A 24,558-nucleotide genomic window follows, 5' to 3' on the forward strand; every position below is an offset into this window, starting at 1 on the left:
AGGTCAACCCTTGCTCGGGCGTAGTCTGCAGGGAGCTTGCCGACGAGGCGGAGGTGGATTATTTTGGAGACTCGGGGCAGGGGCAGCAGGGAAGTCTACATCCTCCGCACATGGTCCCCAGAGGAGCGGACACCCAAGAGTCCGAGGGGGCGGAGGCAGCTGGGACGGCCGGAGGTGCTGCGGGGGCCAGAGAGCCAGGACAGATGGGAGAAGGCAGGGGGGCCTGCCGGCCACGTGCTCCTGGATCCCGGCTCTGTGAGAAGGGTCTCTGAGCCGACTCTGCCACTCGTGAGCACCTGTAAAGGCCCCAGAGCAGCAGCAGAGAGTTTGTTAGGATCCAAGCTTCTGCTTGGGCAGGGCTGTCCAGCTTTATTATTAATCAAATCATCATCTTTCGTTAGCGCTAACGAGCGAGCCTGGCCCGGCGCCTGATAAAGGAACACGACTCACGCAGCACTCACACAGGACACACCCCCAGCAGCACAGGGCACGGGTGTCCTGGCCTGGGCAGCACACCAGCCCAGGAGAGCCACCCAAAAATACGCTTCTCGCTGCACACACTGCCTTTACAAACAAACAAACAAAAAAAACTGAAAATAAACAATCATCAGGTCGCGAGAGTCACTGGCTGTCTCTGGGGCAAGGGGCTGGAGGTGGCCGGGCCCTCAGGACGGCGTGGCGGAGGCTCGGGCGCTGCTGGGGCCTCCTCGGGTGCTGAGAGATGGCTGGGATCCCAGCGCCCACAGGCGGGGGCGAGCCGCTGGGAAGCCAGCCTGTCGTGAGTGTCCCCAGGCCCCCGCACACCGGGATACAAATAGCTCCAGGCCCACGCCGTCCCCAGGCTCCTGACAGCGAGGCTTGCTCCTCTTTCTTCTCTTTTTTTAAAGGGAGCAAACTTCAGAGTAAGAGCTGGCAGTTCTGGAACTTCTCCTCCAAGGCAGGAGCATGGCGGTATGGGAGGCCCCACTGCAGGCTCCACCTGCTGGCTCCCTTTGGAGTGGCTGGGGTCCAAGAGGTGCGGGCTGGGAGCCCAGCGGGAGCTCACCCTGGTACTGAGCCCTGGCAGGGGACTCGCAGGCCCAGGTCACCTCCCGCTCCAGGCCCGGGAGGCGACTGTGGCCCACACGCCCAGCAAGAGGGGAGGGTCATGGCACCGTGCTGGGGGCGGAGGGAGAGGATAAGCAGCGCCTGAGCTAAGCAGGACACTCAGGAATGGGGTTCCAGCAGGAGCATCACCGGGAAGGAGCCCGCCCGGGTCACCCCAGGGAGGGGCAGGGCACGCAGAGGCCTGAGGCCAGACTTCCACACTAGGGGGTCAGCGGGAGCTGCGGACCCCACTCCTGCGGCCTGCGCCCTCCCACCAAAGCCTCTTCCGGGGGTTCCTAGAGTCCAACTCTGGCTCCTGTCCCTGGGCAGCCCCGCACAATGACCTGTGCAAGGCCGGGGCCACGCCAGGCCTCAGCAGACAAGGACAAAGCGCTGACTGTGGCCAACGGCTGCCCTGCTCTGGCGGCTGGGCTGTGTCCTCAGGAGGGAGGCGGCCCCGGAGCCTTGAGGACCAGGGGCTCCGGCGTGCGGGCTGCAGGGGGCGCCGTGCGGGCTGCCGGGGGTTCTCGGCGGCCTCGTGGGCACCGGTTCCCGTGGCAACCGGCCCCCGCCGCCGCCGCCGCCGCCGCCGCCGCGAGGCTTCGGGAAGCGCGCCAGGCCCGCGGGAGGCGCCGCTGCCAGGCGCGGGGCCGGCCGTGCCCCCGCACTGGCGTCGGTTCCGGGCGCGAGCGGTGGGAGGACGCCCGGGGTGCGGGGAGGACGCCCGGGGGTGCGGGGAGGGCGGGGGAAGCGCGGCCCCGCGGCTCGCCGAGGTAACCACATCCAGCCAGGGCGCGGGCTCGTTCAGGAAGCTTCCGCGCAGGCTCCCCTGCCGGGGCCGAGGCTGCCCGGGGCTGCTCTCAGAGCGAAGACAGCAGGAGGCCCGCAGCCAGGGGCAGCAGCGGCAGCAGCGAGGCCCCGGGGGCGCCGACGGCTGCCAGAGAAACACCGTGGTCAGGGGCCTCAGCGCCCGGGCCGCCCGCTGGCGCCGTGCCCCCCCCCCCCCGTGCTACCCCCACCCTGTTTTTATATATTCATTCCTTTCAGAATTACACTCTTCCAGCATTCTGTTCTCTGGTGACATGTCTCCCTCGTTTAGAGCCCCCCCCCCCGCCATGGTTTGCTCGGGCACCAACACCCAGGGCGCCTTGGTGTCCCCACGGATTGCGAGGGAAAGGGGGGAGCGGCCAGGTCCTCGGCTGTCCCCGCGGCCTACCTGCCCCTGAGCACCGCTGTGACTGCATCCCTTCCAGAGCCGCCACGTAGTCCGGCCCCAGCCAGTCCTGGTAGGTGGTCCTCTCGCCCACAGGCACAGCGCGCACCGTGGCGTCCTTGAAGAGCAGGTCTCGGCCGTGGTAGCTGGAGGAGTCGAACATCTTGAACCCGTTCTTGTTGTGGTCGTCTCCAAACAGGTCCTGCAAGCACCGAGCACACCTGCCGTCCACCGCGGCTCACACGCCATCATACCGTGGCCCCAAGAGAAGGCACCACTGACCAACGTCTCCTCAAAGAGGGCTGGGGTGGTCGCGGGTGCTGACACCCAGCGAGCCAGGTCGTGGGTGCAGAACTGAAGCGGAAGGGTTACAGGAAGAGACCCCCCCCCCCCCCCCCAGGAGAGCGGATGCCTGTGCACCTTGCTGGGCGCGCTCAGCATCCCAGCCTTTCCTGCGATGCCTTCCCTCTTGGCTGCATGGGTGTCCTTTCCCACAAGCCCCAACAATTTCGCCTGTTCCATCACAGAGATAAGAGTGGACGAGTGGGGAGGTCTTCACACCTCCTCCCTGGGGTCCCAAAGGCAGTGCTGGGCTCCAGTCCCTGCAGAGACCCCTGGGGTTAAGTGGGCAATGGCTTTAGCCTGAATGAGAAAGTTCAACCGCCTGCGTATCGCCTGCGTATTAGGAATGAAGCCGCGTGGGGGGCAGGCGTGGCCTCTGTCAGCGCTGAGAAGGAGCAGGGCGGCAGTCAGCGCTTGCCGGAGGACGCACGGATGCTCTTGAGGGGCTGGTGGGAGCCGTCAGCCTTTTCCTCGAGAACAAGGCGCACCCACACAGGGCTCTTAGAGAGCCCCCCGGGGAAGCCCAGGGGCCCAGGGCAAAGAACTGCTGGGACGGGGGACTCTGGGAAGGAGGTCATTTCCAGTTTAGCAGGAACTCTTGGAGAGCCAGCAGCGTCTGCTGTTCTGTGCTGCAGGTGCGTGGCAGGAGGGCAATTTCAGCCTAAATCAGTGTGTGTGTGTGTGTGTGTGTGTGTGTGTGAGAGAGAGAGAGAGAGAGAGAGAGAGAGAGAGAGAGAGAGAGATGGTGCTGAGGGGTTAGAAACCAGTGCACTGTTGCCAGAGTTCAAATTCCAGATGTGTTTTGGAAGTGCAGTCATTGAGACCTGCTGATGGGCTGGATACAGAGTCGGGGAGAAGCCAGGAGTCCAATAAGGGCTTCTGGGAAATGCAAAGACTGGGGTTGGCATCGACCAGAGCAGAGGAGGCTGGGAGGAGTGAGAGCTTTGGACCTGACAGGTGAGCTGTCTGGTGGAAGTAGGGTGTCAGGCAGGCAGTTGTTAAGTGCGCAAGCTTGGGATCCGACCAGGGCTGAGGATGCACAGGCAGGCCCTTCTGTGAACACAAGGTATTTGATGGCATGGGACTGGGTGGGGTCAGCAAGGGAGTAGGTGTACACAGAGAGGAGGCTTGGGGCTGGAGCCTGGCTGCTCCAGCATGCACAGGGAGGTGAGCAGGGAGAAGCCAAAGGGACCTGAAAGCAGTGGCCAGAGAGGTGGGGGAGGCAGGGGCAGAGTGCTTCCGTTGGGAGGAGGCCAAAACTGCTGGGAGAATGGAGGGACGACCACTGCACCTAGCAAACTGCATTGCTGTGACCTTGTGAAGGGCCCGCCCACCGCGAGACCAGGAGAGGAGATGACGGACGAGCCGACTGCGCTCACTCTGCAAGGGAGTGGAATTATGGCTACAGGAGGATGAGAAACTGAGAGGAATAGTTCATTTTTTAAAAGTTTGTAAAAATAACAGTTTTGGGCTGGCACTGTGGCACAGTGGGTAAAGCGCCACCTGCAGTGCCGGCATCCTATATGGGTGCTGGTTTGATTCCGGGCTTCTCCACTTCCGATCCAGCTCCTTGCTATGGCCTGGGAAGGCAGCACAGGATGGCGCAAGTCCTTGGGGCTCTGCGTCCATGTGAAGGACCTGGAAGAAGCTTTTGGCTTCTGGCTTTGGATTGGCCCATCTCCAGCCATTGCAGCCATTTGGGGAGTGAACTGGCGGATGGAAGATCTCTCTCTGTCTCTCTCTCCCCTTCTCCCCCGCCTCCGCCTCTGTAACTCTGCCTTTCAAATAAATCTTTATAAATAATTACCCACCTGTTTATATATTGGTGAGAATGATGCAGTTGAAAAGGAAAAATGAATGATGTAGGGGATGGGGTGAGGGTTGCTGGAGGGACATCCCAAAGTGACAATCACAGAGTTTCCCCCAGGCTGCTCTGAGGGCCCTGGCTCCCCTGTGCCCCCGGGGCTGGCTCACCTGGGCCTTGTCCAGCAGTCCGTAAACGGTGAAGATGTTGGTGTCGGGCCGCACCATGACGGCGTGGGACGGAATCTGGGCCAGGTTGCAGGCGGCAAACTGGTGCGCCTCTGCTCGCGCGCCGTTGGGGCACAGCAGCTCGTAGTCCTGGCTCCTCAGATGGGCAGCCCACGGCTCGGGATTGTGGCCTGAGAGGACGGAGCCGGGCGGTGTTCAGGGTTGCTGCGCTCCCGACCCTGGCTCCCTCTGCTCGGGTCCCCAGCGTGCTCTGTTGTCCCGGCACCTGCTTCTTAGCAGCACAGGGAAGCCAGCCCTGCTGTGTTGTGAGCGAGGGCTGCCATGGGCAGGGCGCGGGGCGCTCCTACTGAGTGACATGCGCTTTACAACACTGCCCGACCCTCCTGGCCGTGGCGCGGGGCAGGACCCATAGCCCCCCAGGTGAGGGAACGGAGGCTGTTATTTAGCCCCGGGCAGAGTCCCATCTGTGTGTTATACCCTTGGGCCTGACCTTCTCAAACTGGAGGGGGCAGCACACCACATGAGGGCCTTAGGGGCCGTTTCTCTGCTTGTCGGGTAGGTCTCCGTGGTGCCCAGGAATCTGCATTCTGAACCAGGTGATGCTGGGGCAGGCGGCTGGTCCCTGTGCTATCTTGTGCTTCACTCAGTACCCACCCTCCTCTCCCAGAGGAGCTCCAGGTGGGTCCCCAGTAGAGCCCACGATGATAGGGAAGCGAGCCTGCGGGCAGTGGGTGCCTCACCGCAGGTGAATCTCCTAAGGGGCTTCTCCGGCTCTACCCTTCTCTTCTCGGGACCACCTGGCTGGGGTCCAGCACGAGGTGGGACTGGTGGCTTCGGCAGGAGTATGCAGAGCCCCTGACCTGGCCCTGGCTGGTCTTTGTGGGAGCTTGGGTAGTGGAGTGGCAACTTGGGTAGTGGAAGGCTTCGGGCCTGGAGGTGCCAGCCCAGCCCACCACCTGCGTGACCTGAGGCAGAGGGCATCTGAGTCTTCCAGTACTGGCTTTTCCTGCATAGCTGGCTTCCCCCATCACTGTGGGCCACACCTGTGCCCTTCTGGGCTGTGCCTCTGGGAAGGGGGGTTGGGATGGAGTGGGGAAGGCTGGGGTTTCACAGCCTGGGGTGCAGGCAGGAGGTAGAAGCACCAGGTGCTGGGACCAGCAGCGTCCTGTCCCCGGGCCAAGGGGGTCCTCTGGCTGAGGGGCGGGGACACCCTCCGGGAAGCCCAGCTCTGGCTGGACCTCAGGGCTTGCAGCACAGCATCTCCAGGCTCTTTTCCCCAGCGGAAGCACCACCTGCAGAACAGAACGCTCCGGGGGTGGGCCCTGCCTCCGTGTGGTTGGGGCCGCACAGTGACGTTCCTGCGTGCGACAGTGAACCGCTCCGGACCTGACACCAGTTGCTGATGTGCACCCGTGCCCGAGGCCTTGCTGCATCCCCACTCAGACACACCTTGTCCCCCCTGATTCATCTGGGGCAGGCGGGAGTTTCCAAATGCAGTGAGCCTGAGTGTTTACCCTTTCAGTGGGTTAGGGACTGGAATCCTGGACCAGCAACGGCCTCCGTGCGTCCTGCACACCAGGCCTGTGGCTGGAGGTCTGTTCTGACCGTGTCTCCCGCTCCGCTCCTCCAGGTCCCCAGGATGCCCCCAGGCAGGGCCTTCTTGACTCAGTTTCTCCAGCTGCCACGTGGGCCCCAAACTTAGGGAATCCAGGTGCCTGGATAGTGCTGGGGGTGGGGTGTGGCCCCCTGACCCGGTTCACATACCATTTGTGTTGTCAAAGATGGTCGTGTGCTTGACGAAGGCCACGTCCCCTGCACCCTCCACCAGGCACCTGCCGCACACGGGGCAGGGTGGGAGTCAGGAGGGAGCCACCTCTGAGCAGACCCCGGCCCCAGGCCCCCTGGTGGCCCAGTACCTGAAGGCGCCACTGTCGCCATAGTACCGCTCCTGGCTGTTGCCAGTGCACTTGTTGCGGCCCTGCTCGTCACCCACGCAGAGTGCGCACAGCGAGGAGGGGTACTTCTTGGGGTTGTTCACCGGCACACAGCTGGCGTTGAAGAACTGACCCACCGCTGGGGAAGGGGTGAGATGGGGGTGAGCAACTGGGCTCTGGAGTCCCCACTCTCACCCCCGCTTGGCCTGGCCCTGGGGCTCCAGGCCACCCCTCTGCCCTGCCTTCCATGGGGTTCCCCTGGGAGGGGGTGCGTCCCCCTGGGAAGGGCACAGGAGCAGACAGGAGGCAGAGGTTGTCTCTATAGCCTGGGGGAAGAACTGTGGTCAGCCAGCCTGTGCTTGAGTTCCCTTGGGAACAGGGAGCTCACCACCTCATAAGCTATTGTTGCTGTCCCTGCAACCCCAGGGGCTGGCTGAGAAAAGACTTTTCATTTCTTCTGAGTTACCAGTGGGGGACAGAAGGGCGTGGTCCCTCCTGAGCACATGGGTCTTGCCTGTTGCCCACCGCCTTCCCCTGCCACGAGGATTGCATGAACACACGGATGGGGCTTTCCTTCTGTCCCCAACCTAGCGCTCATGGGGACGCTTGGACTTGGGTGGGCGCCCAGCTGCTTTCCAACAAGGCATCCAGGCACTGCCGGGGGCTGGGGACAGTCCCAGGGTGCATGGTGACACAGCCAGGCACAGATCTATGCACACACCCAACCCCTGGGGCCAGGGCTGCTGGCCCCATTCCGGGGGTACGGTGGGCTGGGGTCCACGGTGTCCCCCCTAGAACACCTGACACCCTGCCGGTCGCAGAGGTGGCCAAGCACACCCCCCAACCTCCCCAGGGGCCGGGGGCCCTGTCAGGAGCGCCTGCGCTGAGCTCTGGCTGCAGCAGCCAGTTGGAGCGGAGAGCCCCGCGGAGGGCGGTACCTGTGAGGACGTCGCAGTTCCTGGGCCGGATGTAGCCCCAGTGGATGAGGGCGCCCACCGGGACGTCCCAGCCGGCCGGGCTGCCGAAGCCGGGGTGGCAGGAGCGCTTCCCGCGCAGCTCGTCCACGGTGAAGGCGTAGGCGCTGTCTCGCTTCACCACGGCCACCACGAAGTACGAGTTACTCCTGTCGTCCGCTGGGGGAGGCGGGCGCCATGAGCCGCCCCTCCCCTGCGGGCGGGGCGGGGGCACATCCCAGCCCTGCCGCTGCCTTGCCCGGGGGAGCAGCCTGTGTGGCCCCCACTTCTCCCAACAGCCCTCACTCCTTTCTCTCCTTACACCCAGGAGGCACTTTCCTCACCTCCTGGGAGAAGCATTTCCCTCAACCCAGAGATTTCTCACATCCAGGTGGGAGGCACACAAGGCCCCGAGGTCACCACTTAGGAGACAAACCAGGAGGGGGGTTGGCCTGGTGTTCAGGACACCCTGGCCATGTCGGGGTGCCTGGGTTTGCTTCCCAGCTTCCTGCCGGTGCAGTTCCCTGGGAGGTAGTGGCGATGGCCCCAGGAATTGGGTCTCTACCCACGTGGGAGATGTGGATTGGGTTCCTTGTTCCCAGCTTCAGCCTGGCTCAGCCCCAAATAGAGGCATTTAGGGAGTGAACCAGTGGGTGGGAGCTCTCGCTGTCTCCCGCTAACCTCTTAAGTAAAATTAATTTTTTTTTAAGATTCATTTTACTTATTTGAAAGGCAGAGTTACAGAGAGGGAGAGACAGAGAACTCTTCCATCCACTGGTCTTTTATTCCAAATGGCCACAACGGCCAGAGCTGGGCCAGAGTGAAGCCAGGGCCCAGGAGCTTCATCCGGTTTCCCACGTGGGTGCAGGAGACCAAGGACTTGAGCTTTCCCTGGTGCATTAGCAGGGAGCTGGATCGGAAGAAGAGCAGCCAGGACTCAAGATGGGACACCCGTGTGCAGGCGGCGGCTTTACCCTCTACACCACAGCGCTGGCCCTTTAATTTTTTTTTTTTTTTTTAAGAGATAAACCAAAGCTCCTGCCCAGGCCTGAGAAGGTGTGCGCTGGCTGACCAGGGAGCATCTGAGACCCCTTCCACAGGTCACGATGGGCAGGGCAGCAGGAGGTTGGGGAGCCTCAGGCGTGCAACGGTCTGCCAGCTTTGTGGCCTGGGTTGCAAGCTGAGTGCCTTATGTATTTCTCTAAGGGTTATTTTGAAGGAAGACTCGGGGTGGGTGTTGCGGTACAGTGGGCCAGGCCATCACATGGGATGCCCACAGCCCATATGGAACTGTCTGGATTGAGTCCTGCCTCCACCTTCCCATCCAGGGAGTGCAGATGCATTCTGGGAGGTGGCAGGTGATGGCTCAAGTCCTTGGGCCCCTGCCACTGATGTGAGAGACCTGGATGAAGCTCCTGGGTCCTGGCTTCAGGCTGGCCCAGGCCTGAGCTCTTGCAGCCATTTGGGAGTGAACCAGCAGATGGAAGATCTCTGTCTCTCCTTTTCTGTCAGTCTGCCTCTCAAATACATAAAACGAAGAATATGTACCTAGACTATCTGCAAAACCTGGCGTATTTACTGTGATTCCTTGGGGACATCTGCTGAACAGGTAGGGGACTGAGGCTGGGCCAGAGGGGCTGGCCTGGGAACAGCACACAGAGGCATGGAGGGAGGGCTGGAGCTTCCAAAAATGGCTCAGGGGGCAAGTGTTTGCATTCATAACAATACCAACACCAGAGCAGCATTGTGGCATGGCAGGTTAAGCCATGGCCTGCAGCTCTGCTGCCATCCCATATGAGCACCAGTTCGAGTCCTGGCTGCTCCACTTCCAATGCATCTTCTTGCTAATGGCCTGGAAAAGCAGCAAATGACCCAAGTTCTTGGGCTCCTGCACCCACCCAGGTGGAGACCCGGATGAGGCTTCTGGCTTTGGATTGGCTGTTGTGGCCATTTAGGGAGTGAACCAGTAGATGGAAGATCAGAAGATCTCTCTCTCTCTGTAACTCTGCCTTTCAAATAAATAAAAATAAAATCTTAAAATAAAAAAACCAAGGCCCACCTGGCCGAGGCCAGGCGCTGGCAGGGCACTCACCGGCATACAGCTCCCCGGCAGCCGGGATCAGCCCATAAGTCTTCCCCGCTGTGTGAATGTCCTCCCCGTTCAGGGTCACAGCATCGATGTGCCCAGCCTGAAGGGAACAGGAAGAGCCACCGGGCTGGCGCGGGCCCCTCTGGGTGTCAGGATCTGATGGAGGGGCCGGCTCTGGTCTGGGCGGGGCCAGGATGAAGAGTAGAGTGAAGTGCAGCAGCGAGCACCCCAGCCCCGGAGTCACCCTGCTTCCCCTCTCTCCAGGCCGTGGGTCTGTCTGTATCTGCATGTTGCTGCGCTAGATTGTGATGGATCTATTCCTAAGTGCAGGCTGCTATCAAAGAGGTTTAACACAGGCGCCCCTCACGTGGCTCAGTGGGTAAGCCGCCGCTTACGAAACCAGCATCTCATATGGGAGTACCAGTTCTAGTCCCAGCTGCTCTGCCTCTGACCCAGCTCCCTGCTAATGCGCCTGGGAAGCCAGCAGATGATGGCCCAAGTACTTGGGCCCCTGCCACCCACATGGGAGATGTGGCTGGAGTTCCTAACTCCTGGCTGTTGCGGCCATCTGGGCTATAATCCAGCAAATGGGAGATGGCTCTTTTTCCCACTGCCTCTTCCTCTCTGTCACTCTGCCTTTCAAATAAATACATAAATATAAAAAAACATTTAACATACAATGACTCTGTCTTGTGCATAAGGGGAAACCGAGATTCAGAAAGGGGAAGGGAGTTGTCCAAGGCCAGGGATTGGCCACAGTGCTCTGCTCATTAAGGAGGCGGGGCTCCCTTGGAGAGGGCTGCTGCTCCCTGAGGGCCTTGTGGGCCCCAGGTCAGTGGTGGGATTTGTGCAGGAGAGATGCCCCTCTCCTCCCAGGGCATGGGGGCCGGCGGGAAGGACCACCTGTGTGGTTGCAATCTGTCCACTTGACCCACCCCACCTCCCCTCCCCGGGTGGGCACGGCTCCCACCTGGATCTGCTCCATGCAGTGCTGGGGGGACTCCGCCGAGACACACTGGATCTCCGGCTTGAGCCTCTGCCGGCTGAAGGCCACGGCCATGTCTCCACACTTCTGGATCTCGGGGGTGGACAGCACGCACCAGCGCAGGTATGGGGGCAGCCCTGTGGCAGCGGTGGGCGTGGGAGGCCGGCGCATTCGTGGGAAGAACTTGGAGTCAGACCCAAGGAAAATTCTGGGCCTTTCTCTCATTGGCTGTGTGTTCAGGTTAAGTTATTTAAATACCTGGTCCTGCTTCCTTACACAGAGCGGGACTAACTATCCATCTCACCTGGCCTGGAGGCAGGCCCAGCTGCCATGCCCCTGACTCAGGGTCTGTGTCAGACAGGCACAGCGGGGCTGCAGGTAGGAAGCCCACTGACAAGCTACTGCACCAGTCCAGGCGAGAGGAACACATGAGCCATGGCTGCAGCCCGGGTAGAGAGAGGAAGCAGCGACAGGCTGCAGAGGGAGCACTGGCAGGAGTCAGTGGCTAACCTCCAAGACAGACCTGGACCCCAGCCGCGGGAGCACAGAGGGCGTCCACCTGCAGACATGCTTCCTCCCTACACTCCTGAAGGAGGGGTGAGGCGTGACAGGGTCCCATGGAGACAAGAGACCCCCGCTGGCCTTCCCTGCCACCTCGCCAGGGAGCCCTGCCATGCCACAGTCCATCCGTGTGGGTGGATGTGGGTGGACAAGTGCACTTACGGTTGGGGTCACAGAGCAGACCCTTCATGGCGTGCAGGTACTCGGGGCCCAGCCAGGCCTCGTAGGTCTGTGTGGCGATGGGCACCAGCTCCAGCGTGGAGTCTTTGAACAGCAGGTTCTTCTGGCCGTAGGCCTCCGAGCTGAACATCTGGAAGCTGCTGCCCTCGTGGCTGAACAGCCGCTGTACCGAGGGGTGGGGGTGGGGGTTGCAGAGGGTGCCTCATTGGGCCCCGCCACAGTCAGCCACTCCTTGCTGCCCTCTGCCCCTCACCAGCCTGGCTCCCCAGCTCGGGCTTGTTCCTCCAGGCCCCCCCTTGACTCAGCCCGGGAGGGGAGTGACCACTTGGGGAGCTGTGTGTAGGACGGTGGTGCGGGAGGCCCCAAACTCACCTGGCCCTCATTGAGAAGCCGGAAGATGAGGCCTGCGTCGGTGTCGGCCCGGACCACCACGGCGTGGGCGGGCACCCGGGCCAGGTGGCAGTGCTGCCACTCGGTGACGCTGGCCCGGCTGCCGTCCCGGCACAGCAGCTCAAAGTCCCGTGACATCAGCATGTGGCCCCAGGAGGGCAGTGTTCTCCCTGGGAAGACGGAGCCTGGGCTGAGCGGAGGGCGAGGGGCCGGCCGTCTGCACAGACTCCTACCTCTCACCAGGTCTGTTAATAAACTGGACCCGAGGCCTCTGCCAACTAGACCCACAGGAGCGAAGTAAGAGCTGGGGAGGAGAGGAGGAGGCACCAGGAGTCCAGGCGGAGCTCACTGCTGCAGGGCAGGGTGGGGCAGGGGCAGGGACAGGGTGGGGACGCGCCCCACAGAATCTTCCTGGAACTGCGCTCCGGACTGCAAGAGGTTAACTCCCCGAAGCTTTACCTGCAGCCCTGGCTGGCAACGGTTTGCTGTGTCTCCTGAAGGCCTTTTCTCCTACTGTTGTTTCTGTTCACCTTTTCTAACCATTTTAAAAAAATACTTCTATTTATTTACTTGAAAGGTAGAGTTACAGTGAAAGAGAAGGACAATCACACACACACACACACACAATCTTCCCTCTGCTGGTTCACTCCTCAAATGGCCACAACAGCTGGGACTAGGCCAGGCCCAAGCACTTGGTCATCCTCCACTGCTTTCCCAGGTGTATTAGCAGGGAGCTGGATCTGAAGTGGAGCAGCTGGGACTCGAACCGGTGTCCATATGGATGCCGGCACTGCAGGTGGCTTTACCTGCTGTGCCACAGCACCGGCCCCTCTAACCATTTTTAATATGGTCAAGGACATAGTGGAAAGGCAATTTTGTATCCTGTTTTTTTTTCCCCACTTCTCTCTATAAGGTGTTTTTCCACAGTACTAGAAGTTTTTGATACTCATTAGTGTCTTAATAGAAAACAAGATCTGTTTGGAAGAGTGACTATTGACACCAAATAGAAATATTAAGAGGACTAAAGTTAATGGACTGTAACAAAACCACAATGGTCCTATGGAACAATATTTTTATGCCAAAAATTTTTATTTTTTGTTTATTTGAAAGGCAGAGAGATGGAGAGAGAATGATCCAGGCTGAAACCAGGAGCCCTGAACACAATCCAGGGCTCCCGTGTGGGTGGCAGAGACCCAAATACTTGACCCATCACTACTGCTTCCCGGGGCACACGTTAGCAGGAAGCTGGACTCCAAGTGGAGCTGAGCCTTGAACCCGGGCAGGCATCCCAGGCACCATCTTACCCCTGAGCCCCGCGCCCAACCCCATTTGTATGACTTTTAAATTAAAACCCTCCACCAGGGAGTAGACGGGAAAGGATAATTTGCGGGGTCATGAAAATATTCACTCCCAAGCTATTTAAAAACAAAACTCCAAAAACAACAGCGTAAGCGTTTGGAAAACTCCATAAAGGTTGTTTTTAAAGGCTGCCTGGAAGTTCCTGGCACTCCTAACGACTGGATGCAATGCTCTCCCCCACTCCTGCTCCCAGCCCTTCTCTGTTTTTAAACAGCTGCACAGTCTCTAGGTAGACCCTGGGGTAGTGTGGTCCGGGTGAGGCCCATGACCAGCCAGGCACTTCCACCTCCCGCCAGCTGGGGGCGACCCCAGACCCTTCTGTCCATCCCACTCTTAGGCTCCTTTGGCATAAAAACCCTCTTTGGAAAAAATGACTTTCTTGGGTCTTGTTGATGGCCATTAAAGCCTTAAAAAAGCTGACTTAAACACAACACATCCTTACTCCTTTCGCCTTCCAAATTCTCCTTGGCTCCACTCGTCTTGGGGCTCCACCCAGGCGTGCCTGCTTTCATAGGGCTGCCCTCTGGAGAGCTCCGCCAGCTTTCTCCTTTTCTAGGTCCCCTGCCTTCTCTGTCTTGGATCCACGCCCGGCGGGCCTTCATGCGAGAGTGCTGACTGCGAACACGGTGGACTCTGACTCGAAATGCACTGGGCAACAGCAAGACACTGGTTAGCAAGAAACCGCGCTGGTCAGACATCCCAGAACAGGCAAACCTGAGACAGAAGGCTGCCGGTGTCACCGGGGGAGAGGGGGGAGACAGGAGTGGGGCTGGCGCTGTGGTGTAGCAGGTAACACCAGCATCCCAGATGGGCACCAGTTCAAGTCCTGGATGCTCCATCCGTCCAGCTCCCTGCTAAGGCTCCTGGAAAAGCAGTGGAAGATGTCCTCAGTATTTGGGCCCCACCACCAATATGGGAGACCTGGAAGAAGCTCCGGGTTCCTGGCTTTGGCCTGGCCCAGCCCTGGCCATTGTAGCCATTTTGGGAGTGAATCAGCAGGTAGAAGATCTCCCCCTTCTGTCTCTCCCGCAATTCTGTCTTCTGTCTCGCTGCAATTCTGACTTTCAAATATATAAATAAGTAAATAAATCTATAGGAAGCAGGGCAGGAGTGAAGCTTTCGGGTGAAAGTCTGTCCCCACCAGCACCCCAACTGGTGTGGTTACACAACTCCATGTTTTTGGAAAAACGCACAGAATTGTACTTCAAAAAAGAGTGTATTTTGCAGCATGTAAATTATATCTAGTTTAAAAAAAGAAATGATCTTCAGGCAGATCCAAATTCAGGGACAGGCTATAAAATAACTGGCCCGACTCTTGAAAAACGTCAGTGTCATACAAAACATGGAGAAACTAGAAACTGCTGTGAGATAAGGGGAAACAAAGGCGCTCCAACAACTACAGACCATGCGCCACCACAGGTGAGGCCACAGGTGAATCCTGGCCACGGGGGACAGCCTGGGACAGAGGTGAGCCCCCAATATTGCCAGGAGATTGGACCACATGGCCAGCGTTACAGCTCTTGAACTTGACTGCGGCCAGGCACACATCTCTGGGAAGTTTTCACGGTGGAAGAAGCAGAGGCCGGCTTGAATGTGCCAGCACACATGTATACACACACACACGTATACACACACACACAGAGACATGCACACACACGCACAGGGATTGGAAGGGGCAGCCGGTTATGCTGCTGCCTGCAACACCGGCATCCCATGTGAGTGCTGGTCCCAGGCTGCTCCACTTCCAATCCATCTCCCTGCTGATGCACCTGGGGAAGCAGCAGATGATGGCCCAAGTGCCTGGGTCCCTGCCACCCACATGGGAGACCTCAATGAAGCTCCTGGTTTCCGCCTGGCCCAGACCCAGCTCTTGTGGCCATTTGAGGAGTGAACTAGTGGATGGAAGATCTCTCTGTCTCTCCTTATCTCTGTAACTCTGCCTTTCAGATAAACAATAAACCTTAAACAATAAATGAATATAAGAACAGACAGCATGCAATCTGCTCTTAGAACTTTTTCAAAACTCGACTTTCAAACGTAAATTGGAGCCATCCAAGGGAGCAATTGGAGCCATTGCCAACCTAGTGGCCTCTTGTGCGGGGGGGGGGGGGGGGGGGCGCACAAGGAGTGGCTTCTTCAGGGGAGAAAGGTGCCCGGGGGACAGTGGATGAGGCCTCCTGGGAGTCTGCAAACTCTTTTGAATGGTAGATGCCAGACTCCGGGGCGGTGGGGGGGGGGGTGGTCAGAGCAGCGGGGTCTGGCCCTCTGCCCTCACAGCGCTGGGGACCCTGTGGGCGGGCGAGACTCGCCTCTCCCTTTTTGCAGATGGGAGCGCGAAGGTTCTGGGGCACTGGGACCTCCTCAAGAGCAGCCCTGTACTCCAGCACCCACTCCCCACTGCCTCTGGGGACCGCGAGCCTGGGCCGCCCTGGCCCGAGCCGCCCACTCACCATCCGTGTTCTCCAGCACCGTGCTGTGCTTCACAAAGGCCACGTCCCCTGCGCCTTCTGCCAGGCACCTGCAGAGGAGAAGCCGTGCCGCGGAGCCTGCCTGTCTGCAGGCCCGGGAACACAGGCCCCACAGCCGTGCCCCCCCCCCCCCCCCCGCGCGCGCTTGCTGGCTGTGTGGGCCCTTCCTAGCCTACCCCCCATCACAGCAGCCTGCTCTCTGGGGAGTTCTGAAGATGACAGCGCCCAGGCAGGGGTCGCACCTTCCTTATTCTCACTGCCAGCTGTGGGCCTGCTTGGTATCCTCACTGGTGGGGTGGGGACGAGCTCTGAGGGCTGGGAGAGAGGGGCAGAACCGCGGTGGCCTGCACACTGGGGAGGGGGCCGGCCAGGGTCTCCCACTTGGCGGTGCTGTATCAGAACCCGCAGCCCCGCCCCCACTCTGGGGCGTGCTGTGGGTCGGGCACACTCCATCCCGGAGCGGCCCTCCCCTGCCTCAGCCCGGGGGGCCTGCCGATCTGCGACAGGGACAGGGGACCTGCGGCGGGCCGCCTGTGGGGCCGGTCTGCTTTGCTCCCTCCGCGCCCGCACCTCTCAATCCAGCAAGCCTGCTGACTCTGAGCAGGCCCAGCCTGGCTCACTCCCCGGCTCCTCTGGAAGCGCCCCAGCGCTCGGTGCGACTCGGCGGCCAGGCCACGCCCTCCAGGGCCCCCCCTCCCAGCGGCCCCCGGCCCCCTCACCGGAAGGCCCCGCTGTAGTCGTAGTACCGCTCCAGGGGGCTCTTGTCACACACCCCCTCCCCGGAGGTGTCGCCCCGGCAGAGGCGACAGAGGGACTCCGAGTATCTGGTCTCTCCTGCCCCAGGGACGCAGCTGCCCCCGAAGTACTCGCTGACCGCTGCAGGGGGAGAGAGAGGTCACTCGGCGGCCCCTGCCCCCGGGGGACCCCGCCGGGGCTCCTCTGAAAGTCATTTCAGACTTCGCAAACAGAGGAGCCAGGCGCCTTGGGAGGGAGTGCTTCTGAGAGGCGGCCCACTCGCAAACGCTGCCGCATGTGGCTGCACTTCCAGCGCAGCCACGTGGAGGGTGACCTAAGGCGTGACTTAATGAGTGTCCCCTCAGAGCCCAGGCGGGCCAGCAGCCCTGCAGCCTGGGTCAGGATCTGCGGCCGGTGCCCAGGCCCCTGTCCGCCCCTCGGCAAATATTTGTGCTCAGCTGAGGGCGGATGTCCTGCTGCCTCCGAGCCAGGCGCCCCTGCACCCCCAGCGGGCCTCGCTCTTTCCGGGCCAGCCCCCTTCTTGGTCTGTCCCCTGCATCCCTATCTCACTTTAAAGAGGCTGTGGGGTGGCAGGGAGGACGGAGGGGCTGCCCCTGGTGTGATGTGGTGAGTGTGAGCAGAGAAAGGCGGCAGTCAGGAGACCCTGCTGGCCTGGCGCCCCACCTTTGAGCACGTCACAGCCCATCACTGAGAGGCGGCCGCTGTCCACCAGGTAGCCCACAGGCACGTTCCAGCCCACCGTGCGGTTGATGCCCGTGTGGCAGGACTTCACGCCTCTCAGGGTGTTGATGGTCACGTTGGAGCTCCTCTTGACCACGGCCACAGCGTAGTAGGAGGTGCCCACCTCTAGGAGCAGAGAAGAGGAGTCGTGAGGGAGGCCGGCCTGCCCCTGCTGCCCAGACGGAGTTGGGAGGTGTGTTTGTGTGTGTGCGCATGTGCACAGCTGGTGCTTCGCTGGGTCTGCGGCTGTGTGTGGCAGCACTCTGTGTTTGCACAGAGAGCAGGAGCAGCCGGTGCGTCGTTTGCTTTCCGAAGGCCTAGGTGCTCAGAGAACTTGGAGGAGTTGGGGGTGGCGGGGAGGATGGGGAGCAGGGCAGGTGACTTCCTGGTGCTGTGGGCGCAGTGGAGTAAGTACGAGGGAGAAACAGCCGGAGACAAGTAGCAGTGTGGCCCCACGTCACTCAAGAGCCCGAATGGCTGGGCTCTACAGTCTTGCAAAAGACTGCCCTGAGCTGAGCATGGCCCAGAGGGGTGCCCACAAGACACACCGTGCCTATTCTGGGGGTGCCTATGAGCAGAAGGAAGTGGGGTTCTGGAGCTGTCACCGTGGTGTGGCAGGTTAAGCTGCTGCCTGTGACACTGGTATTGGACATCAAGTGCTGGCCTGAATCCCAGCTGCTGCACTTCAGATCCAGCTCCCTGCAGATATACCTGGGAAGGCAGGAGAAGACCCAAGTGCTTGGCCCCTGCACCCATGTGGGAGACTCGGATGGAGCTCCTGGCTCCTGGCTTCGGTCTGGCCCAGCCCTGGCTGTTGTGGCCATTTGGGTAGTGAGTGAACCTACCTGCAGATGGAAGATCTCTCTTTCTGTCTGTAACTCTGCTTTTCAATAAATAAATCTTGAGAGAGAGCAAGAGAGCGAACGAGAGAGAGGTCTTTAGAGGATTTGTGTAGCTGGGACTTGGGGACTGCGGGGTGGATAGGGCTGTGCCAGGGAAGCCAGGGCGGGGGGAGCTGTCCCCTGAGGCTGACCCCTACCCTGGCCCCCACCCCGCCCTCGTACCTTGGTCATACACTTCGCCCACCACGGGCTTCAGGCCGTGTTCCTTCCCCGCCTCGTAAATGGCTCCTCCGTCCAGAGTGATGGCGTCGGCCTCGTGGGCCTGGCAAGAAACCACTGGTCAGCCCATCCCTGCCCACCGAGTGGGGAGCTCGGCGACAGCCAGCATGGGCCCAGGGCCCCCAAGGAGCCTGGAGGTCCTGGCGGTCCTCCTTGTGGGCTCAGGCTGCAGCCGCTCCCCATGCGCCAGGCCAAGGTCTCACTTGTTACTGACTGTGTCATTTAAAACGATCAACGATCGATTTTATAGGAGTCTTAACAGGCATGTGAGGGCTCTTCAACAAGTGCACAGAGAAATGGACTGAAAAGGCAGTGCGTATTTCCCACCAGCTGTTTGGAATGCGCCTGTGCTTGGTTCACACCAGAGGCAGAGGGAGGTGAGGCTCCCACGGTCCTGTTCCCAGCCCCCGGCCCCTGATGAACTCGGTTTGTGTTCTTTCCAAGATGGCCTGTGTAGACAGAATCCCATAAAGGCCCTCTTTATTTATTTAAGATTTTATTTTATTTACTTGAAAGAGTTACGGTGAGAAGAGAGGGGGGAGAGAGAGAGAGAGAGAGAATCTTACACCCCCTGGTTCACTCTCCAAATGGCCAAATGGCTCCAGGGGGCTGGACCAGGCAAATCCAGGAGCCTGGAACTCCATGTGGGTCTCCCACATGAGTACAGGGGTCCAAGCACTCAGGCCATCTTCCACTGCCCTCCCAGGCCAAGTAGCAGGGAGCTGGCTTGGAAGTGGAGCAGCCGGGAGTTGAAGCGGTGCCTGAATGGGATGCTGGCAGTGCGCGTGGCCACCATGGAGCCCACGGCATTCAGTTCAAGGGGCAAGTGTTTGCTGCAGTGGTTAAGATGCTGCTTGGGATGCCTGGGTTCAAGTCCCTGCTCCACTCCAGATTCCTGTTGCCGGCCAATGTCTGGGAGGCAGCAGGTGATGGCTCAGGGACTTGGGTCCCTGCCACACACATACAGGAGACCCGGATGGAGTGCTTGGTATGCCCAGTCCTGGCCATTGCAGATATTTGGGGAGGGAACCGACAGATGGGAGATGTGTGTGTCTAAAATAAACAAAATATAAAAAGGAATTCTAGTTCAGTGTAACTGGTTTCTGCCCTCACAGTGGGGCCTGATTGGATTAGGTCTTGGGGGCGCATCAGGGGCCTCCTCCTCCTGCCCTGGGGCCGGCTCTCATGTCCCCTCTGAAGACCTTCCGTGCCAGTTTCCCGAGTCTCCTGCACTCGCCCCCACCCAGGACCGCTGGCTCCCCCGTCCCAGAACCCCACAGGACTTGTTCTGGAAAGGCAGGGTGTCTCCATGGTCTGCCCCCCCCCCCCCGTGGCGGGGTGGGCGGGGTCCCCCTCCCGCAGCGCGCGGCAGGAAACGGGCAGCCTGGCTGGCGCAGCGGTGAATGAGGCTGTTGTGCACCGGCTCCTGACTCAGAGCCCGCTCCGGCCGGCGGGGGCGGGGACGGGGGCGGCGAGGACTCACCGCGATGAGCTGGACGCAGTGGTCGGCCGAGGTGCCCTGCACGCACAGCAGGGCGGGCTGGAGGCCGGCTTCGCGGAAGGCCTGGCTCATGTCCTCGCACTTCTGCTGCTCGGGCTCGGACGCGGTGCACCACCGCACCTCCACGCTGCCGAGTGCTGTGGGCGCGGGGACAGTGGGGACGGTGAGGCAGCCCGGGACCCAGCGACTCCCGCCCTCTAGGGGCCCCCAGTGGCGCGTCCTGCGGAGTGGGAGGCACTGAGGGTTTCCGAGCCCAGCTCTGTGGCCAGGGAGGGACCCAGCCCCACGCCCCTGGAGCAGTGGCCTGTGTCTGGGCTGGTTCCGGTCCCTCTCTGTGCAGCGTCCCCTGGCCGTCCCCACCAGCCGGGGCGGGAGAGCAAGATGAGGGGGTTGGGGTAGGCTGTCAGGGGGCGCAGAGGAAGCCGAGGGAGGAGCGCGCAGGCTGGGCTCAGGTTCCCGCCCCGCCTGGCACCCCGGAGAGCCCGGCTGCTCGCCCAGCAGCTACTCCAGGCCCCCTGCCCGAGGCGGCAGCCGCAAAGGCAGGAGCCAGTGTTGCGGGTTCCTATGGGGCGGCCCTGTGAATCGCATCCCTGCAGGCGTCCCAAGCCCGCACTCCCCGGGTTGCCTCGGTCTCCCGTATGCGAGCATCTGCGAGGCTCTCGCCGTCGAACCCCTACGTCCCCGCCCTACGTCCATCAAGAGCGCCTCCCACCCTGGGACCCTCCCCAACACCGCTCCTTGAGGCGTCCAAAGCTTCGTTTTTGCAAGGCCAGGTTCAAGGCCGCCTCCTCCAAGAAGCCCTCCAGTACCCGCCACCATCCTCGCTGGACGCCTTTGCTTCGCGCCTTGGCTCTCCGCCCCTGCCCTGAGGACGCGGGCTCAGGACCCCCGGGACCCTGCTCTCACGGCCGGGAGGCGGGGTCTCACCGGTGCGCAGGGCCAGGAAGATCCACATAGCCGCGCTTCGGCACCGCATGGCGCAGTCCAGGGGGTCGGACTGGGTCTGAGTCCGAGTGCGAACGAGTGAGCGGCGGCCAGGGCTTCCTCTGTTTCCTCTCAGGGGCCCGCAGCTACTTAAGCGCTGTCCGGGCGGGCCTGGCGGCGTCCACGCCCCTGGGGCGCAGTCCCCCACCCTGGACTGGGCACCTGGGCTGACCCGGCTGGCCTTGACTTTCGCTCTGGCGCCCCCTGGTGGAGCCTCGGCAGGCGTGGGGGTCCCGCGGTGGCTGCCGGCGCATTCCTAGTGGTAGGCAGAGCACCCCAAATGCCCCGTAGACTTGGGAGGGGGAAGGGGTCGCAATCCGAGGGTCTGAGCTGGAGAGACGCTCAAAGGCCGCCCAGTGCAGCCACCGGCCTCCCTCGAGCCCAGGTGGACCCAGGTGAGCTGGCGGGCCGAGCCGGCGGCGCGGGAACTCACCGTGCAGGCGGACCGCCTCGCCCCGGGTCACCCACTGGGTCAGCAGCCGGGCTGGAACCAGACGCCCGGTGCCCAGCTGAGCTGGGCCTTCCAGCATGCTTTGGATGACGGACAGGCAGCTCCACCTCAGCCCGAGCCCGGCTCTGCCATTTCTGGGGCACAGATGCACCTGGGGGTGTCAGAGGAGCCGCAGCCCGGGGACGGCTGGCCTCCGCGCTGGCTCACTGAGGGTGGAGGGGACCCGGGTTCACGCACAGCCCAGCGGGCTACTGGGGCCTGCGCTCCTCAGCCCTGCCTTATAACACGAGGTGCAGAACTGGCCTCCTCCATGCTGCTGGAGCTCCTGCTCTCCTGGGAAGCAGGACTTGGCTCCCGGGAAGGGAACAGTAGCCGGCGCCACGGGCTGGGGCGCACCAGGGACAGCCTCTGGGGACTCAGAGAGACAGGCCTTACACGGGCAGCTGCGGCCTTGTGGGGGCTCACCGGCCGGCGGAGTGTGGGCGAACAACTCCTTTACCCAGCAGCTTAGAAACACATTCATTCATATATATATATTTTTTCAACAAATCATACTTTCTGTTTTTCTATTTCTATGGGCCATCATGTCTTTGGCTACGAACAAGCCAAACAATTCTGATCCTGCGGGACACTTGGAGGAGTTGGCAGGCTCAGAGGAAAGAAGCGAAGATGGGGGCGCCCACCCATGGTGCTGTCAGAGGGGCCGCGTTGTGGTCTCTGCCTGTAACAGCAGCTGCCCGTGGGAGGGCCGGTTCAAGTCCCTGCCGCTCCGCTTCCAGCTCCCTGCTACAGTGCCTGGGAAGGCAGTGGAGGCGGCCCAAGTGCTGGGGCCCCTGCACCCCCATGGGAGACCTCAACGGAGTTCAGCCTGGCCCAGACCTGGGTGTGGTGTCCGAGCGCTCTCTCTCTCTCTCTCTCTCTTTTTTTAAAGAGATTACTTTCTTACCCCTGTTGCGGACCCACGACACGCCGAGTCTCGTTTTGAGAACAGGGTAGACAGAGTGAGCCAGTTTGGTGAGGGGAAGCTCTGGCGTCTCCCAGAGCAGTTTTCCCGCGAAGCTGGCCGAGGGGCAGGCCTGCTGAGGGCTCCCTCTTCGCTGCGCTCGACGCAGGGCCCAGCACGCTGAGCGCGAGTTCCAGCACGAGCCCTCCTGGGGTGCCGCAGGTTATCCAGCACGGATAGCATAGCGTTAGCGGGGTGTGTCGGAAGCGCTCAGAGCCTGGGTCCTGTGGGCTGCAGCGGCGTGCGCGGCCAGGGCAGAGGCTCGAGCTGGACGTGGAGCTCCCAGAGGCTGGGGGAGTGCGCCAGCGCCCCCCATTCCACCACGTGTGGAATAGAGCCCTCACCAAGGAGTTACTGCTCATAAGCGAACGGAGATGAGGGTGGAGGATGGAGGATCTCTCTCAGGCTGTCAGTGAGGACAGGGCTTGTTTCCAGGGAGCTCAAGGCCAAGAGGAAGTTTTTATTCAAGAGGGGAGATTTGCTCACATAGCCAAGAGTGTGAACAGCCCACGACGGGGACTGAAGACACAGAGCGGGAGGAGCGGGCACGGTGGCTCATGGCTCGCGTCAGAGTGCCTGGTTCAAGGTGCCTTGGTTCAAGGTCTGGCTCCTCTGCTTCTGGTCCAACGTCCTGCTAATGCTCCTAGCAAAGCAGCAGAGGATGGCCAAAGTACTTGGGCCCCTGCCAGTCATGTGGGAGACCTGGATGGAGTTCCAGGTTCCTGGCCTGGCCTGGCCCAGTCCTGGCTGTTTGCAGGCATTTGGAGAGTGAACCAGCAGATGGCAGATTTCCTTTTTCTGTCTCTCTTTCTAATAAATAAACTTAAAAAAAGAAAGATATAGCAGAAGTGTGTTGGGGGGGCTCCCTGGAGACGTGAGAAGCTGTCAGGAGGGGCAGAGAGGGTGATGGGGAAGGAGAGGCGGTGTGTCTGTCCTGAGGCTGGGACGAGGCAGGACCGACGAGGGCTCTGGCTGGGCCCCTCACCCTGCGCTCCGTTTATTATTTCGGTGATGGAACCATGGGTGTTTCTTTCCCTTGAGGTTTCCTGGCGGTGGGTTTTCAGGTGGAGAAGAGGATCCTAAAGGTTCAGAGCCGACAGGAGGCGCGCGAGCTTGACAGCCACGGAGGCACCTGCAGCAGTGTTGCGGGCCGGGGGGTTGAAGCCGAGCCGGGAGCAGTGCGGCTGAGCCGGGGTGAGGCAGCCCCCCCCCCCCCCCCCACTATATCTGGCTCTGTCAGCCAGGCCGGCAGGGAAGTTATTTATACCCCAGCTCCTTCCAGGCAGCCTTTCAGCTGACTTAGAATGAAAACACACATGCGCAAGGAAGAGAAACCGATACAAAAAGAGAAAACCACAGAGGGGCTCAGGAAGGGAGGCGATTATGCCAGGAATCAGAAAGGAAAGGACCATAATTAGACAAAAACTTGGCCGATGTAGAGATTTATAGGCAGACCTTTTATCCCCTCCCACTCCTCCTCTACCCGCTCCCTCCCACCACAGCAGCCGGGCCTTTCCCACGCCACCCGCCGTGGGCAGGTGCACCAGTGCAGGAGCACCTGCCCTGGGTGCTTTGCCAGGCAGCAGAACCAAGGAGAGGTGGCCCCTGTCCTGAGCCACCAGGCCAGGTGAACGTGGCCCGGGAAGCAGACGCTCAGGGATGAGTGGGCACCTGGCGAACACTGCAGGCGTCAGGCATCAGGGGCTCCAGGAGGAAGAGGGACACAGCAGTCAGGGGTGGTGACAAGCTGCAGGTGTGGAAGTGGTGTGGCAGGCACTTTCCCAGCCACAGAGAGGAGACAGGCAGCTTAATCAGAGGGTCCCCGAGAAGTCTGCCGGAGCAGCCGAGGCTGGGAGGGGATTTGGAAGGGGCCACAGCAATACCTGGGCCTGGTGGTGGTGGTGGGCAGGGACCTGGGTTGGAGGGACAGCAGGGAGAGGAGAGCATAACCAGTGTGACGAGCAGGAGGGAGGGCGAGAGGGAAGTGTCCACACCCGATGGTCAAAGCTCAGGTGCCCGAGCACGCGTCACAAAGCCTGCGCCCCCACCTGGGGCACTGGTAGAAAATCAGTGGTAAGGTCAGCGTAGCGACGCTTCCGCCTAGCAAGGGCGGATGTGTCAGTTAACTGATCTGAACTGTGCGCTGAAGTTTCAGAGGGATCTATCCTCAAAAGATGTATTCTCTCGTCTTAAATACCACTGGGGAAGTAGATATTTTTGATGCAACGACTCTCACAAGATTTAGAAAACCTTTTGGTAGGGACTCACAGTGTGCAACATATGGGGTTCCCATGCGCACCGCCTTCTCTTTAGCTAGCCCATCTGTGAGGTAAATGAGCCTAATTGTAGACATCCAAAGAAGGAAGATTACATCACCCATTTAAAACTTCCAGAAAATTTGTATCATTAATTCAGTAATGAGTTTCATTTCAAAGAACAGATTTATTTATCTGCAAGAGTGGCAGAGACA

The 24,558-nt window shown here is 60.8% G+C and overlaps 1 protein-coding gene across 2 annotated transcripts; it reads right to left on the reverse strand.

The window, feature by feature from the left end:
* Positions 1-591: 591 nt before the first annotated feature.
* MELTF (melanotransferrin) lies at positions 592-20,732 on the reverse strand. Of its 2 annotated transcripts, XM_089330209.1 has the most exons (17): positions 20,578-20,732; positions 19,633-19,787; positions 18,512-18,598; positions 18,093-18,192; positions 16,972-17,154; positions 16,272-16,428; positions 15,535-15,602; positions 11,708-11,895; positions 11,318-11,498; positions 10,580-10,731; positions 9,613-9,709; positions 7,506-7,700; positions 6,550-6,706; positions 6,398-6,465; positions 4,616-4,803; positions 2,303-2,501; positions 592-2,020 (listed from the first exon to the last, which is right to left on the reverse strand). In XM_089330209.1, the coding sequence occupies exons 1-17, from the start codon at positions 20,624-20,626 to the stop codon at positions 1,947-1,949; spliced, it is 2,298 nt and encodes a 765-aa protein (XP_089186335.1). In that variant the 5' UTR covers positions 20,627-20,732; the 3' UTR covers positions 592-1,946.
* Positions 20,733-24,558: the final 3,826 nt, after the last annotated feature.

The sequence above is a fragment of the Oryctolagus cuniculus genome, chromosome 4 (assembly GCF_051225735.1).
Source record: "Oryctolagus cuniculus isolate XC-2025 breed Fujian yellow rabbit chromosome 4, ASM5122573v1, whole genome shotgun sequence".
Lineage (NCBI taxonomy): Eukaryota > Metazoa > Chordata > Mammalia > Lagomorpha > Leporidae > Oryctolagus > Oryctolagus cuniculus.

Coding starts and splice junctions, on each gene's coding strand:
- MELTF (XM_089330209.1), bottom strand. CDS start 20,626: ATGCGGTGCCGAAGCGCGGCTATGTGGATCTTCCTGGCCCTGCGCACC. Junction 18,599..19,632: donor ACTGCGTCCAGCTCATCGCG/GTGAGTCCTCGC, acceptor CTGTCTACACAG/GCCATCTTGGAAAGAACACA. Junction 9,710..10,579: donor ACTGCATGGAGCAGATCCAG/GTGGGAGCCGTG, acceptor TGTTCCCTTCAG/GCTGGGCACATCGATGCTGT.